This window comes from Pinus tabuliformis, chromosome 5_2, assembly GCF_031772625.1.
Source record: "Pinus tabuliformis cultivar Carrire ecotype Pingquan chromosome 5_2, CPIR1, whole genome shotgun sequence".
NCBI classification, from domain to species: Eukaryota; Viridiplantae; Streptophyta; class Pinopsida; order Pinales; family Pinaceae; genus Pinus; species Pinus tabuliformis.
Window position 1 is genome coordinate 387,166,645 of NC_142306.1, and position 19,838 is coordinate 387,186,482.

A 19,838-nucleotide genomic window follows, 5' to 3' on the forward strand; every position below is an offset into this window, starting at 1 on the left:
GAAGGTGTCCACCAGTGAGGGAAGTAACAGGAGGTACATCCAAAGGAGGAAGCTCACTTTGTCCTGAGCCTGAGTCAACTGCTTTTCTTGTCTCTCCTTGTTCATTTACCTCAGTTTCCTTTTCCCTATCTGTCCTAAGCTCCTCCTCATGTTGCCTCTTTTCCCCTTCTGCTAGTGCCCGTTGCCTTTCTAGCTCCTCCTCCATGTTCTTCAGTTCTTATTCTAATCTTTGTTGTTCCTCTTGTTTTTTCTTTGCAGCTTCTTCTGCTTGTCTCTACTTTTTAGCTTCTTCTTGCCTTTTCCTCTCTATCTCATCTTGTGCTCTCTTTTCTTCTTCCTGCCACCTTTTCTCATCTTCTTGCCTTTTCTTCTCTATCTCATCCTGCACTTTCTTTTCTTCTTCTTGTCGCCTTTTCTCTTCCGTTTGTTTTCTCCTTTTCTCATTCTGTCTTTGGTCACTAGATTCCTGTGATTTTTCCCTCTCCAATTCTCTTTGCCTCTTTAGCTCTCACTTCTTTCTTGCCAATTTGGCATTTCCTTGTATGAGCATAACTTCTTCTTCCTCATTGTCGCTTAGGGGGTCTTCAACTGCTCCTTTTCACTTCCCTGATTCCTCGACTCCCTTTGGTGTTCTTTCTCTAAGGCTTATGTCCTTCTGGAAATCATCAAGGATCTCATCTTTTATGGCATGTTGCTCACTGGGGCTGATTTCCCTTGTGGAGTTATACCAATTCCTAATCCCATCCTCGAGATCCTTCCTAGTGTGGGCATAAGACCAACTAAATTTTTCCTTCTTGCAATGGACAGCTACAACTTTCTCGGGGTCATATGTTCGGTAACTTAGGGTCATAAAACGGCTCCCTTCCAGTTCTTTGGCTTCCACTTCTACCTGTTTGAAGTTTTCTACTACGTAAGCCCCAATAGTGAGAGGGAAAGGCAGTCAATATTTCTTCTGGTCTTTGTTCAAAACCTTCAAGAAACCCTGTGTCATTTGGTAACAGACCTCTCGTAGAAGTGTCCTATCTGTGACAAACTTGGGCAAAGTGTATGGAGATTTATGTGTACCGAACACCCTGGCGATCATTCCTTCATCAATGGGGGACCAATAAGCAACTTTAACCATGGTCCTCATGGCTCTCTGTGACATGCAAGGCAATTCTTCCCCGAACAGCAGTTGGTATAATAAGATGATAAATGTTTCAGAGATTACATCCAACATGCTCCTATAAGTTCTATTCGAGAAGACTTTGTAGTGGTAGTGGATGGGTTGGGCTACCGATGTGTCCCAATTACAGCTCCAGTACTCGAAATGGCACCTCAAATAGACAACATCAAGGAGGTATTAAGACATATAAAATTCTAGAGGTTTCTCAAGGGGTGGGCTTTGGGTAGTGGCTATGTTTGTCCTCGAGGATTATGAGAGGATGTGCACTGAATTAAAAATAGTTCCTTGAGTGGCAACAACATTCATGAGTGGAACCCACATGTCAAAAAAAACATCACAGTCGGCCTTGCCATATAGCTGGCACATAATTAAAGTGATTAATTAATGTGCATTGTGTAGCCCCACTATCTTGTAAGCCTGGTTTGTCCTAACACGGAATTTCGCAGGTTCTTGCCACCAATCCCTCAAGATTTCTTTCATTGGGATGATGAACCTGGCAATCCACTTGGTATTAAAAATTTGTTGCTTCTCAGGCAATTTGTAGTAGGTGTTGATGTTTGTCGAAGTGATGGTGGCTATGGGTGCTCCATCATGACCCCTGATCATCCAGTCATCTGTGCTTGTACACTGCAAGATCCATTCGATGGTTTCAATGCATGGGAATACTATTGGTTGAGCCGCTACTTTATGTAATTTTGACCTCTTTACGTTGATATATGCTTAGAAGTACTCCTGTGTTTCTGGGATATCCTTCTTAGCAAATTCCTTGTAAATTACATACAAGGGGATTTGAGAGACTGGGGTCACTCTCAAATGGTTGGAATTTCAGCTTCTTTATAAAATGAGGAGATCATATGCAAGGTGAAACTAAAAAATTCTAAGTGCAGGCACAGGGAAAAGGCCAGCGAAACCTATGAAGCATGAAAAGGAGGAATGTTAAGTAAAAGGCTAAACCCTAGGGCAAGGGATGAACTAGAGGTTAGGAGGGGCAGACAGTGACACTTGGAAGGAAATAATGATTATAGGAGGGAGGACCATTACTTACTGGAGTCAGACGCGCACGCGAATTCGGATTGGAGAGGCTTCTAGCTTCCAATGCGACCAACAGAGCCTTGACAAATGCGGCTGGGTGACCTCATATTTATAAGATAATCACACGTGTGAAGGTCGCAAGGGTCGAGAACGTAACTATTGCAACTTTGCGACTCGCAAGTCACGAAGTCGCATGAGTCGCGAGGTCACGTTGGAGGACTTGAATAGGCAGTTTGACCTTGCAACCTTGTGAGTCACAGAGTCGCATAGTTGCATAAGTGACTGACGGTAATTAAGGCAACTTTGCAACTTTATGACTTTTCTACTCGAAAGGTTGCGAGGTCACAAGATAGCTGAGACGTTGGAGGTGCAACTATGCAACCTTGTGACCCGCGAGTCATTGTGGTCGCAATGGTTACCATGGTTGCAATTATCGGTGATAGTCACGTTCCAACTCTACAACCAACCTACCAAGGCGGGAACTGGCGACTTGGCTTAACTTAGTTAAAAAATTGGATTTATATTCATGTTTACTGACACTAACGAACCTTCGGGCAGAACCTGGCGGGGCAGAGCTTAGACCTAATGTAGGGACTCCAAAAAATTTAATGGTTACCCAAATTTTTAGGGGTGTTGTTGCCACAACTACAACAATTGGCGATTCCCTAGAAGAATCTAGGATCTTTGATGTTTACGGGCCTCGCTTAAGGGGAATTAAGTAAATATCACTTCATGGAGCTGCAGGTCCCACTGATGGTATTCCAAGCCTCCCTTTCAAACTTGGTCAGTTATCTGGACTGGCCTGACATGATCTTTGCACACGCAATAGGGCACTACCTCCTATTGTCTTGGACCCAAAAGGGAAACTGAAGTTATAGTATGAGTTTTGAGGTATTCCTGCTATAGTGGTCATGGTACTCTGGTGTTGATCTGCTGCCAGCGAACCTGAACAGTACCCTGGCGGAGTCACTACCTAGAAATTGCGAACGTTGCTCCACTGCCAGCGAGCCTAGTCAGTACTCCGGTGGAGTCGTTGCTTCACCTCTTTGCATAGGAAGTATTTCTCAGTCCTTTAGCCCTTATTATGAAAAGGTGTAGGTGCTCATTGGCACTTATTTTGCCTATGCATATATGCACTTATTTAATGAAGGCTTAAAGCCTGGGCGAACGAGGGATCCTAACTTATTTGACTTGCAAAGAGGTTGTTTCTGGTTTTTCAGAGTCCTTATTATTTTCCCAGGATATATGTATACTCATTACTGGCTTCTTCGGTTTCTGTTTCGTTCGAGGACTGCAGGTGAGCTAGAACGAATTCAAGCATTTTTTACCATGTAAGTAGTGGGGATAGACTGACGTGGGCGTGAATGAGGACCTGTGTGTGCCATCGAGTTCCCCATCGTCACCAATCTAGCCTATTATACTCTTGTCATGACTTAAGCTTTGGTCTGTTAACAGATCTGGAAAACATTTGTGGGATCCAAAGTGCAGGGCTGCTTTAACTTTAACCTTCCATCTCTACTTTATTCCAAAAGACAACAATTAAACTAGAAATCAAAACTCACTGACAATAAATGGTGACTATCTATGAAAGTAATGGTAGACTATAGTACAATGTGGGGCCAGCAACTCTGGGGTTGCTAGGTGAAGTAATGTTTGAGGTCATGGTCGTTCACTGGGAGGGCTTCCACTCGCCCTCCCAAGGTTTTTAATTTGAAAGTGTGATGACCAATTTTTTCTACAATCTAGAATGGGCCTACCCACAAAGCTTGAAACTTTGTGTGTTTGCCTTTATCCTCATGAGCCCAGTCCCATTTGAGAACGAGGTCCCCTACCTCAAATTTGTGGGACCCTATGAATTTCCTATCGAACCATCTTTTGATCCAGCTTTGGTGGATGGAGAACTTCTCCTTAGTTTTAGACCTTTCCTCCTCTAGTTTTACCAAGGTATCAATTCGACTTTGTATAGATGGGCACGGGGTGCCCTGCAACTCTTGAGCTAGCCTAAGGGTGGGAGATATAGATTGGGTGGTAGGATGCTTCTTTCCTATATACCAGGAAATACGGGGATGTGTTGATTAAGGTTTTGGAAGTGACCTGATCAACCCAAAGAGCATTACTGAGGGCCTTGTGCCAATTCTTTTTCTGCGAGAGAAGGGTTTTCTTGATAATAGGAATGAGGTTCTTGTTGGTTGATTCTACCAGGCCTTTTCCTTGGGGATAGTAATTAGCCGAATGTTTTAATGCGATGTTATTTTCTAGAGAAAATTCATATAATTTCAAAGATGAAAAGTAAGTAGTGTTATCAAAAACAAGGGAGGTTGGAACACTGAACCTGGCCATGATGTATTGATTAATAAAAGATATTACCTCATCATCGTTAACCTTTTGTAATGGAATTGCTTCTACCCATTGGGTGAAATAGTCGGTGGTTGGGAGTATGTACCTATGATGCTTTGACAAGTTAGGGATGATCTCACATATGATGTCCAAACCCCATTGTTGAAAAGGTTCCTCGACTGCTATGGGTTGCAGAGGAGCATATGACCTTGCCTGTCTGCCTGCATGTTTTTGGCAGATCGGACACTTTCGTACATAGGCATGAGCATCTTTGAATAGAGTGGGCCAGTAGAAACCTGCCCTCATGACCTTGTGAGTCATGGTGTCGCCTACATAACGACCCCCTTCTAGTCTGTCATGTAGATCTTTCAGCACCCATTGAGCTTCCCCGTATTCTAGACATATTAGTAACACACCGAGGTGATGCTTCCTGAAAAGGTTCCCCTGGACTATCTGATATGAGGTGGCTTTAAGCCTGATGGCTCTCCTCTATTTAGCGGACATGGCTTCAGGAAAGGACCCCTACATTAGGTATTGTTTTAAATCATCATACCATGTTGACAAGTCATGTGAGCCGAGGGGTTCATTGTGGTACATTTCAATCTCGTGCTCCCATCCTTCTATTTCCTGAGCCCTTCGATCAAACTCTGTGTCCTGATGATCTGCAGCCTCGGCAGCCAATTTACATAGACCATGCCCTTTTATGGTGTGGGAGGGCTTAAATTCTAAATCATATTCTTGGAGGGATGTCATCCAATTGGCTCTTCTCTCCCCCAGCTCTTGTTGTACAAAGAGGGGTCTGACTGTAGGATGGGGAACCATCACAATGACGTGGTTCTTTAGGATGTATGGCCTGAAGTGTTTCACTGCTTTGTAAACAGCATAAGCCTGCTTATCGATTTCTGGGTAGTTTAGCTCAACCCCTTGGAGTCCTGTACTCATGAATGATATAGGATGTTCTTCATGATCGCATTCCTTTTGGGTAAGGATTGTGGCCAATGATGAATCTGAAGCGAAAGTGTACAAGATAAAATCTTTGCTGAAATCGAGGCTTGAAAGGGAAGGTGCTTCTGCAATAGCTGCCTTAATCCAATAAAAATATTCCTTTTCTTCGCGATCCCATTTGAAAACTTTATTTTTCTTTATTATGTTCTGTAAAGGTTTAACAATTTGTGCAAAATCGAAAATAAACTTGCGAAGGAAATTAATTTTTCTGAGGAAAGATTGCATACCTTTCTTGGTGTTTGGCTAAGGGATCTGTGCTATGGCTTTTACACGGTCTGGGTTGACGGTGATTCCTTTCTTGGTGATGATGTGGCCTAGCAGGTTTCCTTCTAAAACCACAAATATGCTCTTCTTAGGGTTGAGAGAGATCTCATATTTCCGGCATCTTTCAAAAATCTATTTCAAGTGTTGTAGATGGTCACTTCTTCTTCTTTTTTAAACAGTGAAGTCGTCTAGGTAGACCACCACACTCTGACCCATTAACCCTCGAAAATAGATATAAATAGCCCTCTAGAAAGTCACCGCAGCGTTTATGAGTCTGAATGGCATACGACAAAACGTGAATGTCCCCCACTTCATTAGAAATGTTGTCTTAATCTGGTCTAGTTCTGATACCAAAACCTGATTGTAACCAGAGAATCCATCCAGTAGAGAAAATACCTCGGCTCCTGAGATGGTTTGGAGGATTTGCTCCATGGAGGGAATTGGGTAGTTATCTTTTTCCAATGCCTGATTAAGGTTCCGGAAATCGACGTGTGGGCGTATTTCTCCATATTTTTCCTTACTGGCACCAGATTAGATACCCATGTCGAGTGTCTGACCTTGAAAATAATGCGGGCATCCAGCAATTTCTTTAACTCCTTTTGTATGAGGGGTTCCAAATTGGGGTACAGCTTCCTTAGTTTCTATTGAAATGGTTTGACTCCCTCTCTCGTAGGGATAACACACTAAATAATCTGAGTATCATATGCCTTCAGGTCATCATAAGTCCAAGCAAAGACATCGTGGTACTTTCAAAACAAACTGATGAAAGCCTGTCTTTCCTCTAGGGTGAACCATGTTCCCAAGTTAAACGTACTTGGGATCAGACTTAGTTTCAAGATTGATTTTCCCATGCAAGAGAGTGGAACTATGCATCTTGGCATTTGGCGGACCTCTGAAATGATTCTGAAGGTCAAACAATTTTTCCAATGACACCACTCCTTTTGGTAAGGGATTTCCCTTCCGGGAATCTGCCTCATCTTGTAATTATTTCTCATGTTCCTCTTCATTGATAGCCACATCTTTGAATACTTCCACGTTTTCCATGAATTCCAGGATCTGTTGGTCATCATTGAACATGTGCAAGTTATTTATGTTGTCTGGTACTACTGGTTTAGACATAATTTCAATAGAAAAACCATCTCTAAGGGGTGTGAACCTAGCTGCAGCATTAGCTAGAGTATCAACAGCAGCGTTGTTAAACCTAGGAATAGATGTGACATTGAAAGCTTTAAAAGAATTTATGAGATGCCATACCTCTTGTTGGTAGTTCTTCAAATGAAGGGACAAACAATGGATGGTATTGTGTACCTATCTCGTAATGATTTCTGAAGCCCCAATTACTTTCAGGAAGTTTGCTCTTAAGTTGATATCCTTTTTTAGGCCAAGCACCAATGCCTCATATTCTGTAGTGTTTTTGGTACATTGGAATTCTAACATGCATGAGATCAAAAATCTATCCCCTTTGGGATTTAGTAGGACACATCCCATCCCTGCTCCATCGTGGGTTTTTGAACCATCATAGTACAATGTCCACGTCTCCGTGTTGGGGGAAGGTAAACCTGATGTATGTAAGTTTAAGGAAAAATTTTCTTCACCATGGCTTGGGGTTTGCATGGGGATTTCAACCTGGGTATTCAAGGAAACAGTCGATGTCTGAGGGTGATAGCACCCGAATGAAGATTCAAGGAGGCATATTCGCAGATCTTGTTGTGCATAACTGATTGGCTCATTGGAGCTTTCAAGGTTGGTTACAGTATGTTTCATACAAGGCTCACTATTTATCCTGATCTAGTTATTCATTCCTTTGTAAGGCAGCCACAAATGAGACCAATCTGTGGAGAATTAGCCCTGCAGGTTGCAAGACCAATCTCTGCTGAGAAGAAGACCGTAAGATTCTGGGATGTCCACGATGATTATGTCAATGCACTGGTGCAATCAAGAATCAGAAGATAACCGAATGATGACATTATTTAATTCTCCTATGGCGAGGACTTGAGACCTGTCTAGTTGGATAATTTTGGCGTCAACTTTTCTGGTTGTGGAAATTGAAATTAAACATTTCGAAGGTTAAGAATAATTGGGGAGTTGAGCCTCTCAAGTTGGTGTTTGCAGCATTTACCATAGCTTGGAGGTCGACCATAACTGGGGATTTGGCTACAGAATATCCCTTGTTTGACGCAGAGGGTTTAACAGGGGAAGGGGAGAGAGTGAAGGCTTTGACTATTAGCTCACTTTGGGTGGTCAATTGGCACAACTTGAATAATGAGATATTAGCTCACGTTTTCTTCAAATCTTTGATGATATTATAATCTAAATCCACGGGTAAAGATTCTGGCATTGTGCGCGATGTTGTCGTGGTGGTCTTAGTGGTAACCCCTTTGGATGCATCCTTAGGTGTGGAGGAGTTCCTTTTCGCATTGCCTGGAAATTTGTTTGGGCATAGATCATCCATTCCTCTAGGTGAGGAGGAATATGGTTGGCTGGTATCAGTCGAGCATAAGATCGTACGCAACAAAACCCTTTTCTTGTCTTCCATGGAAGGTTCCACTACAGTGCCTTTACTCCTGAGATTGTAACTTTTTGGAGGCTTTTGGGGAATCTCCCAGAAAAATGCTTCTTGTGTAGTGCACACTCTCCTCCCCGGATGACCTCGAAAGTTAACACAGCGGATGGGGAGTCGTCACCAAGGGGAGGATCATCTTCTCTCGACTCGTCAGTTTCCTCTTCTGCTTCCCCAATGGTCTGGTCTTCTAAGAATTGGGTGACAATGGTGGTCATATTATGAAGCCATTGTGGGCAGTTTTTTTTGGAGTGTGAGGCCTGGTGGAAAGTGTAAAATTTATCTTTTCCTAACTCTTCCACATTGAAGGTTGAGTTGAGATTTTGCGAGACTTTAGGGGGAAGATTATTGGCCTTCTGGAAAAAGGGCTTAGCGGGCTTGGACCCTCCCAAAGCATCACTAGTTCTTCACTTTAGCTTAGATACTTCGTTAGTTAGCTATTTTAGAGATTTGGTCAGTCCCTCGAAATCAAAGGAGTCTTTATCCTTGTCTGTCGTTTTACTTGAGGAGGCCTAGTTTTTCTTACCGGAGGACTTTTCGTCATCTCTCGACTCATGTTCCAAGGCGCCGATCAAAACAATATCCTTTTCAACCTCGAGCACCGCGGCAAAATTATCAACCAGAGTGAGCTTTGCTTCACACTTAACGAATACGAAAATGTCCCGCAACAGGGCCCTTGTGTAATAATCAATCGTGATGGAATCATCGAGGGCTACATCCATGTGGAATTTGTTCAAAATAGTGGTGACACATTGATTAAAATATTTTACCTTCTCCTTCTTACGGAATTTCAGCATGCTGAGCTCGGTCAGGAGCATAGAAGGTGTCTTATCTTATGAAAATTTGTCCAGAAAGGATTCCAAAACTCGTCCCATGTTCAGATGGAGGTGACAATTAGCACCCAATACCAGGTGGCTTGCTTTATTTTCAAGGGTATTCGGTAATAAGCGACATGCTACATCATCGAACTGGACCTTCATCATTTGCAAAGCCAAGTAGAAATTGCTAATGTGGTCATCGGCTAAGGTCCCTTTCTCCAGGTCGAACTTTGGGAGATGCTTCTCAGATTGTCGATGCATATCATGAAGGATTCCTCTAAGGTTTAAAGGGGATTGAGCCATCCAAGCTAGCAGCAGGGGACAGTGGTTTTCTCTAGGGTTGAAAATGAGGTGGCGATCATTGCCTTCTGATTCACTATCTGTGCTTAACCCCCCACTGGTGTGAGGGGGGTGCCTTCCTTCTCTTCTTAGCACTCTGAGGTGTCCTACATCTCTAGTGTTTCTCACGTTCCGGGTGTTTCTTAGGTTTCCTAGGAGACACTAATTGTTGTAGAAGTTTATGCGGTCCCTAAGGTAGTCCCTCGCTCCTTGTCCAAAGATCGCATGTGTGCCCCCGATGACTAGAAGGAGAACAATCCTCTCAAGTAATTTATATGTGTATCTCCAAAATAGTCCTCAACAAAAAGCCCTTACAAATGAGGCATGAGGTTACATTTATAGGATAAGAGTGACCCTTGGTCTACTCCAAACTCTTGGGCTTTCTTATGACCTTTCACCTACCATATGACTTTTGGCATTCAATGTGACCTTTCACGTTCACAGGGAATTCTGTGCTACCATAGTACGTAATGTTATAGAAAAATAAAAATGACTACCATCCTAATTAACTAATCTACAGATGGAAAGTTCCAGAATGTTGAGCTCAAGCTTTTCTGTCAGGTAAGTGTGCCATATGTTGTATTCCGCTGCGATGGGAGAGATTTGTGGCTAGCCTTCATCATGTCAGTGTAAGCATTCCAGTGTGTCCAGGAGAAGGTTATTTTGTTTTTCATGTACATGATTATTGAAGGTACCCAACTTGGCGTAGAGCCTCACTGGTTCTACTATGTAACGCTTGATATTTTCTCTTTAGATCAACATATCTCCCGTGCGGGCGGCTTGTCTATATGTCTCTATGAATCCCTGCACCGCATTGTTGATCTCCTCCTAATTTTTTACCTATCCAGTCTCTCCTATGGAGGGGGCCCCGTGTAGTTGGATCACTGATTCCAAACTGTTGAACAATTGTCTGTAGGAGGTGAGCACCCTCTCCGCATATTTGGCCAATTTTTCTTAGGACTGAACTTTGATACAAAGTTGGACCCTGGTATTTTGCATAGTGATCCAATATTTCCTGGGGACTACTATCAGGACTTCGGGGTATTTTTCAAACCACTCATGTATTTTATCTAATGTGTTCATGGCCTCTTTAAGCATGGAAACCCTTTATTTTGAGTGAGTTTGAATGATCATTATGGGTGCTATAGTGTGGTGCATTTTTGTCATTTCTTCGTACACTACTGCCATAGTCTCCCTTAGGATCTATGTTTCTGATGCGACTACTGCTTGGAATTTAGCTAAGCTTGTGTGTAATAAGAAGAGTGTCACATTTTCCTCCTCCATCCTTCTCTTCCCTTGTTCCACAACGGTGGCCCTTTGCTCAGATGTGTATAGCCTGTTTTGCAAATTTGCAATTTGCTTACTCATTTGGGCTACATTGTGTTCTGTGGCAGCCACGAATGTTGTTCCGACAAAGGCGATCATTTGAGGATTTGTCGTGATATTTGGCACAATATCCGTTGTCGTAGTTACTGATAATGGGTCAGCTAGGTTCCTGCTACAAGATGTCTTCCTCTCCTATTTAATTTTGAGGTTTACTTCATCAAATGTGATTTTAGTTAGATCTAGAACCTCTTCGTCTTGCTCTTCTGAGATGCCTAGCTCTCGGAGGGGAAAGTGTCCACCAGTGAGGGGAGTAATGGGAGGTACATCCAAAGGAGGAAGCTCACTTTGTCTTGATCCTGAGTCAACTGCTTTGCTTGTCTCTCCTTGTTCATTTACCTTAGTTTCATTTTCCCTGTCTATCCTAAGCTCCTCCTCCTGTTGCCTCTTTTCCCCTTCTGCTAGTGCACGTTGCCTTTCTAGCTCCTCCTCCATGTTCTTTAGTTCTTGTTCTAATCTTTATTGTTCCTCTTGGTTTTTCTTTGCAGCTTCTTCTTGCCTTTTCCTCTCTATCTCATCTTGTAATCTTTTTTCTTCCTCCTACTGCCTTTCCACCTTTTCTCATCTTCTTGCCTTTTCTTCTCTATCTCATCCTGCACTTTCCTTTCTTCTTCTTACCGCCTTTTCTCTTCTGCTTGTTTTCTCCTTTTCTCATTCTAGCTTTGGTCGTCGGATTCCTGCGATTGTTTTCTCTCCAGTTCTCTTTGCCTCTTTAGCTCTTGCTTCTTTCTTTCCAATTTGGCATTTCTTTGTATGAGCGTAACTTCTTCTTCCTCGTTGCCGCTTAGGGGGTCTTCAACTGCTTTTCCTTTTCGCTTCCCTGATTCCTCGGCTCCCTTTGGTGTTCTTTCTCCAAGGCTTACATCCTCCTGGAAATCATCAAGGAGCTCATCTTTTATGCCTGTTGCTCACTAGGGCTGATTTCCCTTGTGGAGTTATACCAATTCCTAATCTCATCCTCGAGATCCTGGTCTGGGTGTGTGACCAACTGAATTTTTCCTTCTTGCAATGGGTAGCTACGACTTTCTCGAGGTCATACGTTCAGTAATTTAGGGTCACAAAATGGCTCCCTTCCAGTTCTTTGGCTTTCGCTTCTACCTGTTTGAATATTTATACTATGTACGCCCCAATAGTGAGAGGGAAAGGCGGTCAAGGTTTCTTCTTGCCTTTGTTCAAAACCTTCAAGAAACCTTGTGTCATTTGGTAACAGACCTCTCGTAGAAGTGTCCTATCTGTGACGAACTTGGGTAGAGCATGAGGAGCTTTATGAGTACCGAACACCCTGACGATCATTCCTTCATCAATGGGGAACCAATGAGCTACTTTAACCACGGTCCTCATGGCTCTCTGTGACATGCAAGGTGGTTCTTCCCTGAATAGCAGTTGGTATAATGGGATGATAAATGTTTCAGAAATTACATCCAACATGCTCCTATAAGTTGTGTCCCAGAAGACTTTGTAGTGCCAGTGGACAGGTTGGGCTACCAATGTGTCCCAATTACAGCTCCAGTGCTCGAAGTGGCACCTCAAACAGACAGCATCAAGGAGGTATGAAGACATATAAAATTTTGGAGGTTGCTCAAGGGGTGGGCTTTAGGCAGTGGCTATGTTTGTCCTCAAGGATGATGAGAGGATGCTCGCCCAATTAAAAATAGTTCCTTGAGTGGCGACAGCATACATGAGTGGAACCCATGTGCCGAAAAAAATCACAAACGGCCTTGCCATATAGCCGACACATCATTGCAGCGATTAACTGATATTCTTTGCATAGCCCCTCTATCTTGTAAGCCTGGTCTATCTTGACCTGGAATTTCACAGGTTCTTGCCAGCAATCCCTCAAGATGTCTTTCGTTGGGATGGTGAACCTGGTGAGCCACTTGGTGTTAAAAATCTGTTTCTTCTCAGGCAATTTGTAGTAGGTGTTGATGTTTGTTGAAGCGATGGTGGCTATGGGTGCTCCATCATGACCCCTGATCATCCATTCATCTGTGCTTGTACACTGCAAGATCCACTCGATGGTTTCAATGCAAGGTAATACTGGTGGATGAGCCGCTACTTTATGTAATTTTGACCTCTTGACGTTGATATATACTTGGAAGTCCTCCTATGTTTCTGGGATATCCTTCTTAGAAAATTCCTCATAGATTGCATACCAGGAGAGCCTAGTGGTTTTATTTATGTTGCAAGCCATGTCTGTAAAGATAGGTGGTTGTTCTTCTAGATTGGCCTCCCATGCCCCACTCCCCGAGGTGCCTTGAGCTAATTTAGTAGTCAGGTGACCCATCTCGTCTTCAAAAGAAGAAATGGATATACACTCAAGCTCGATGTCACCTAGCATGTCAAAAAGGCAATCCCACGATGAGAGAGATGGCATTTCAATCAATTGCAATCGTAAAATAAAAGGAGACTTAGCTGGTGAAAGGAAGGTCGCGGGGAAGGCAAGTCACACAGTCACAGATGTTAAGAATGCGACTGAGGTCAAAAGGTCGGGGAGCGAATGCAAGGTCGTGATGCACAAAATTTGGTCGCAGATCAGATAGCGGGTGGTGGTCATAGGTCGCAAATGGTCGCAGGTCGCAAAGATGAGGAGATGTGAAGTCACAAGGGGAAGGGTATCGCGGCTGCGGGGTGCACGACTATAGCTCAGAAAGGCTCAGGGAAGGCCCTAAATGGCTTTGAGAGACCGAGGTCACTCTCAGAGGGATGGAGTTTAGGCTTCTTGATAAAATGAGGGGATCAGATGCAAGGCGAAACTAAAAAATTTGAAGTGCAGGCACGAGGAAAAGGCTAGGGAAACCTATGAAGCATGAAAAGGAGAGGAATGCTAAGTAAAAGGCTAAACCCTAGGGCGAGGGATAAACCAGAGGTTAGGAGGGGTAGACAGTGACACTTGGAAGGAAATAATGATTGCAAGAGGGAGGATCGTTACTTACCAGAGTCAAACATGTGCGCGAATTCGGATCGGAGGGGCTTCTAGTGCAACCAACAAAGCCTTGACAAATGCGACTGGGTGCCCTCCTATTTATAAAATAATCACACGTGTGGAGGTCGTGAGGGTCGGGAGTGTGACTATTGTGACCTTGTGACTCAAAGGTCGCAAAGTCGCATGAGTCACGAGGTCGCATTGGAGGACGTGAGTAGGCGGTGCGACCTTGCGACCTTGTGAGTCGCAGAGTCACATAGTCGCACAATTGACTGATGGTAATTAAGGTGACTTTGCGACTTTGCGACTCAGAAGGTCATGAGGTCGCAAGATAGCTGAGAGGTTGGAGGTGCGACTATGCGACCTTGCGACCCGTGAGTCGTTGTGGTTGCAATGGTTGCCATGGTCACAATTATCAGTGATAGTCGCGTTACGACTCTGCGACCAACCTACCAAGGCGGGAACTAGCGACTTGGCTTAACTTAGTCAAAAACATGGATTTCTCTTCAGGTTTACCGACATTGACGAACCTTCGGGCAGGACCTAGCGGGGTCGAAGCTTAGACCTGATGTAGGGGCTCCAAAAAATTTAATGGTTACCTAGATTTTTGGGGGTGTTGTTGCCATAGCTACAACAGGCCAATATGGATGATACCCGCATTTGTAAGGTGTAGCTTAAGCTCATCAGGCAGCCTATGTGTGTTACCACATCCGATCCAGGAGTCGACACCTATTCTCACTGATGTGCCAGATTGGATTCTCCATGTGAGTCCCCCGCGGATAATGAGCATTGAATTAAGAACAACTTTCCAGATGATTGATATCCCTGATTTATTCAACTGTGGCTGTCGAAGCCAGTCCATCAGGTTTAGGGGGACTATGTATTTTGAAGAGGCCACCTTATTCCACAGGTTGTTTGAGGTGATTAGTTTCCATCCAAGCTTGGCCGCCAGTGCGGAGGAGAAATCATTCAGCCCCTCCCCATTTCTTTGGGAGAGCAAGCGCCTCCCATTTGGCCCATGCATATATTCTCCTTGGCTAATTACCTTTCCATAGGAACCTGCAGCAAAGATTTTGTATTCTGGAGAGTATACCTTTGGGTATCCATGCCAGAGACATCCAATACACCGGGGTGGCTTCTAGAATAACTTTGATAAGATCTAGTCTGCCTGCTCTGGATAGGTACTTGTGGTACAAAATGTTGAGTCTCTTTTCCATCTTAGATATTAACCAAGTCCAATCTGCTATCTTATAGCCATGGGGCTTTAGCCTGTATCCCAGATACCTTATGCCATCTTCCATGTGGAGTAGAGTAAAAGGAAATCTGTGCAGAGCATACTATATCTCATGGGGAGAGCATCCAGTGGCTGTTATGGTGGACTTGGTGTTGTTTATGACCATTCCTGAGGCGACATGAAATAAAGAGAAGGTGTTCTGCAATGTAGTCAAGTCCCCAATGCCTCCATTGAGAAAAATCAGTACATCGTCCACAAAGAGTAAGTGTGTCAGGGTGCATCTGTCAGTAATTATGATTCCTCTAAGCCTTCCCTTGCTATGTTCCTCTTTTATGAGTCTGTTGAGCCCTTCCATGATGAGTAAAAATAATAATGAGGACAGAGGGCAGCCCTTCCTGAGTCCTCTTTCAGAGTGAAAGAAGGGTGATGCCACCCCATTTACAAGGTCACTAAAAGATACATTAGTTATACAGCACATAATCCATTTTATAAATTCATAGGGGAAGCCTAAGTGAGTTAGGAGCATTCTAATGTAGAGCCAGCTTACTCTGTCAAATGCTTTTGAAAGATCTACCTTTAGAATCATACCTTTCATCTTCTTCATCTAGATGGAGTGCAATACTTATTGTGCAATCCCAACAACCTCATGGATCTGTCGATCTTGTAGGAAAGAAAATTGCTCAGACGAAATGTGGGCGGACAGAATTGGCTGGAGGTGATTGGCTATAATTTTGGTGATGATTTTGTATATGCAATTGCACAAGGAGATGGGGCGGAAGTCATCATAGGAGGCAGGGTTGTCTGATTTGGGGATGAGGGTGATGAAGGTGGTATTGAAGGCCTCATACATCTTCCCATTGATCGGCAGTCTTCTACAACTTTTAGAAGATATTCTCCAAGTGTATCGAAGAAATCCATGTAGAATTCCACAGACCAACCATCCGGTCCTGGGCTCTTGTCGCGCTTGAACCATTTTAACGTGGCCTCAAGTTCCCCCATTGTGACCTCCCTGTTGAAGTCCAAGGCAGCTTCCTGAGCTAGAAGCATAGGGAAAATTTGTGCTATGCAGATGACTTCAGCCAATGTAGCATTTAGGGGTGCCTTATAGATCTACTTGAAATGGGATGTGGCCAAGGCTGCTAATTGCCAGAAGGTGTTCATAGTGTTGCCCTACTCATTTGTTAGTTTCCAGATGGTGTTGATGGCTTTGCGCCCATTCGCAAATTTGTGATAGAACTTTGTATTATCATCTCCTTCTAGTATCCGAATAGCTCTGCTTCTCAGTCTCTATTTTGCTTCTCTTGGATAAGAGGGATGTAATCTTATCCTTATGCTCTTGAGAGGTGTATATCCCTCCTTGATCATTTTTGAATGAAACTATCTCTTCTTCAGTTTCCCTAAGTATTTGGTCATCATGTTCTCTCTTATTATGTGCCCAGATTTTGGATAGCCTCTTCTATTCCCTCATGTTGTGTGCAAAACCTTCGACAATGTTCCCTCCAGCAACAGGAGGTAAGACTTCCAATTCTCAGTTACCATTCGAGAATAGGTTGTATCCCTTAGCCAGGAGGATTTGAATTTGTAGGGGCCTTTTGGTTTATTCAGTCCTCCTCTTATTTCAAGGTAAATTGGCAAATGGTTTTATATGCCCCCAAATCCAACGCATTGACAGTATATAAATCCCATACTCAGCAATCGCTCCTTTATGAGTAAGCGATCAGGCCTTCTGGCAAAGCTATCCTCTCCAATCTTGTTATTCCTCCAGGTAGGTTGAATTTTGGTTGATGGGATATCAATAAGACTGTGATTCTCCAGGATGTTCTCGAAGAATGCAGATAGGGGCTAAATCTGGCATGATGTGTTTAGGATTCCGCGAATCCAATAGAAAAATTTAGGTCCCCCCAAAGGATTATATTGTCCTATTGTAGGAGATTAGTGTTTAGCAAATGATTCTACTATTCAGCCTGGTTTTGGAAAGGTCCATACACATTGATGATCCTAATATCTATGTCGAGATCAGATGAGTATATGTCCACCCCTATGTGTCCAATGCCACCCCAAATGTTACAGGTTTTTATGGTGCGGGAATTAATACATGGGGTTATACCTCTCGACCATCCATTAACATCAAGGGATTGAAAATACCATCCAGGGAGCCAGGATTCGAGCAGGAGGGTGATAACATTAGCTAGACCCAAAGTTTCTTGGAGGAAAAGGACATCAACCGATTCAGTGTTAAGCAGTCTACGAAGAGCTAGTTTTTTCCCAGGGCTAGCTAACCCTCAACAATTGAAAGAAAGAAGCTTCATGGGGGGGCGGGAGCATCCAAGGTGTTTAATTCTCTAAGTACCTGATCGATAGTGTTGTCTTCTAGATGTTATCTCCTCCCCAGCCCGCAATTTTTCTTTAGACAAGGAGGAAGGTCGACCTCGAGGTGGCTTTGGGGGAATTGGGGGGTGTCCAATCCAATGCCCATGGAATCAGGGGCCTGTGAATGTACCCGGGATCGAAGAGGGTATCTGGGGGATAGGGTTCCTTGTTCAGAGTCAGAGGATTTTGTGGGGGCAACCTTCGGAAAGGATAGCAGGGTGCAAGAGAAGATGGGGGGAGGGGGGTGAAGAGAGCATGACAGGGTAATGGGAGGCTGAGTAATGGAAGCATAGGCCTGATAATTAACCGAAGTAAATGCCAAGCAAACAGATGGAGAAGAGAGATGTATAGAGGAGGGGGTAGAGTCAAACATACCTATGGAGAGTGCAGCCTCTGTAGTCACCCTTGCCCTGGTCAGAGGAGGTGAGGGAGGCCGATATGGTGCTTTGCCACACTTTTTCGTGGCCTCTTTATCTGGTGCCTCCACTGCTGCAATAGGGACAGTGTGAGTCACTACATCTTCAGATGAGGGTGGATTCTCTGGAGCTTGAGGGTCCTTTGTAGGTGTGGTATTTCCTTTTTCCCCTACTTGAGCCTTGCCATTTAGAGGGCATTCCTTATATAGGTGACCCACATTGTGGCACCTTCTGCATCGAAATAGAACCCCCTCGTAATAAAGTATCTGCAATCGAGAGAAATTCCTCCATTGCAGGGTGATGTGCTCTTGTAAACCCTCCCTAGTATTTAGATGAACTAAAATCCTCATGTATTCCATCATACCAATGGAGAGGTATGATTTATCATGCTCCAGATAGGAGCCCAGAGAGTTTCTAATGCACCGAAAGATGTCTTCAAACCAAAATTGAAGGGGTAAACCTAGTAGACGGACCCATACTTTCCCAACGCCTAGTTGTTCTCTCTCTAGGTTGAAAAGAGGGTTCCATCAGTGCAGGAGGATGGGGGCCTGTTCAATGTTCCATAACGAGGATAGGGCCCAATTCATATGCTCATCTCTAGCAAAACGTAACGCGAACCATCCTCTTACAAAGGTTTGGACGAAGGGTAATTCGGCCAAGTGTTGCCCCCATACCTCCGACGCATAGTATACAACTTTTAGAAGATATTCTCCAAGTGTATTGAAGAAATCCATGTAGAATTCCACAGACCAACAATCCGGTCCTGGGCTCTTGTCGCGCTTGAACCATTTTAACGTGGCCTCAAGTTCCCCCATTGTGACCTCCCTGTTGAAGTCCAAGGCAGCTTCCTGAGCTACAAACCTAGGGAAAAGTTGTGCTATGCGAATGACTTCAGCCAGTGTAGCATTTGGGGGTGCCCTGTAGATCTACTTGAAATGGGATGTGGTCATGCCTGCTAATTGCGGGAAGGTGTTCATAGTGTTGCCCTGCTCATTTGTTAGTTTCCAGATGGTGTTGATGGCTTTGCACCCATTCGCAAATTTGTGATAGAATTTTGTATTATCATCTCCTTCTAGTAGCCAGATAGCTCTGCTTCTCAGTCTCTAGGTTTCTTCTCAGTCCTTTAATATTTTGCTTCTCTTGGATAAGAGGGATGTAATCTTATCCTTATGCTCTTGAGAGGTGTATATCCCTCCTTGATCATTTTCGAATGCAGCTATCTCTTCTTCAGTTGCCCTAAGTATTTGGTCATCCTGTTCTCTCTTATTATGTGCCCAGATTTTGGATAGTCTCTTCTGTTCCCTCATGTTGTGTGCAAAACCTTCGACAATGTTCCCTCCAGCAACAGGGGGGTGAGACTTCCAATATTCAGTTACCATTCGAGAATAGGTTGTATCCCTTAGCCAGGAGGAGTTGAATTTGTAGGGGGATTTTGGTTTATTCAGTCCTCCTCTTATTTCAAGGTAAATTGGTAGATGGTCTGATATGCCCCCAGATCCAACCCATTGACGGTATATAAATCCCATACTTAGCAATCGCTCCTTTATGAGGAAGCGATCAAGCCTTCTGGCAAAGCTATCCTCTCCAGTCTTGTTATTCCTCCAGGTAGGTTGAATTTTGGTTGATGGGATATCAATAAGACTGTGATTCTCCAGGATGTTCTCGAAGAATGCAGATAGGGGGTAAATCTGGGCATGATGTCTCTAGGATTCCGTGAATCCAATAGAAAAATTTAGGTCCCCCCCAAGGATTATATTGTCCTGTTGTAGGAGATTAGTGTTCAGCAAACGATTCTAGTATTTAGCCTGGTTTTGGCAAGATCCATACACATTGATGATCCTAATATCTGTGTCGAGATATGATGAGTATATGTCCGCCCCTATGTGTCCAATGCCACCCCAAATGTTACATGTTTTTATGGTGCAGGAATTAATACACGAGGTTATACCTCTCGACCGTCCATTAACATCAAGGGATTGAAAATACCATCCA

General features: G+C 43.7%; 1 protein-coding gene across 1 annotated transcript; it reads right to left on the reverse strand.

Moving 5' to 3' along the window:
- Positions 1–5,056: 5,056 nt before the first annotated feature.
- On the reverse strand, positions 5,057–9,085 carry LOC149159127 (uncharacterized). The gene is made up of 2 exons (XM_089434192.1): positions 8,890–9,085; positions 5,057–5,466 (listed from the first exon to the last, which is right to left on the reverse strand). The coding sequence occupies exons 1-2, from the start codon at positions 9,083–9,085 to the stop codon at positions 5,057–5,059; spliced, it is 606 nt and encodes a 201-aa protein (XP_089290318.1).
- Between the last annotated feature and the right edge of the window lie 10,753 nt (positions 9,086–19,838).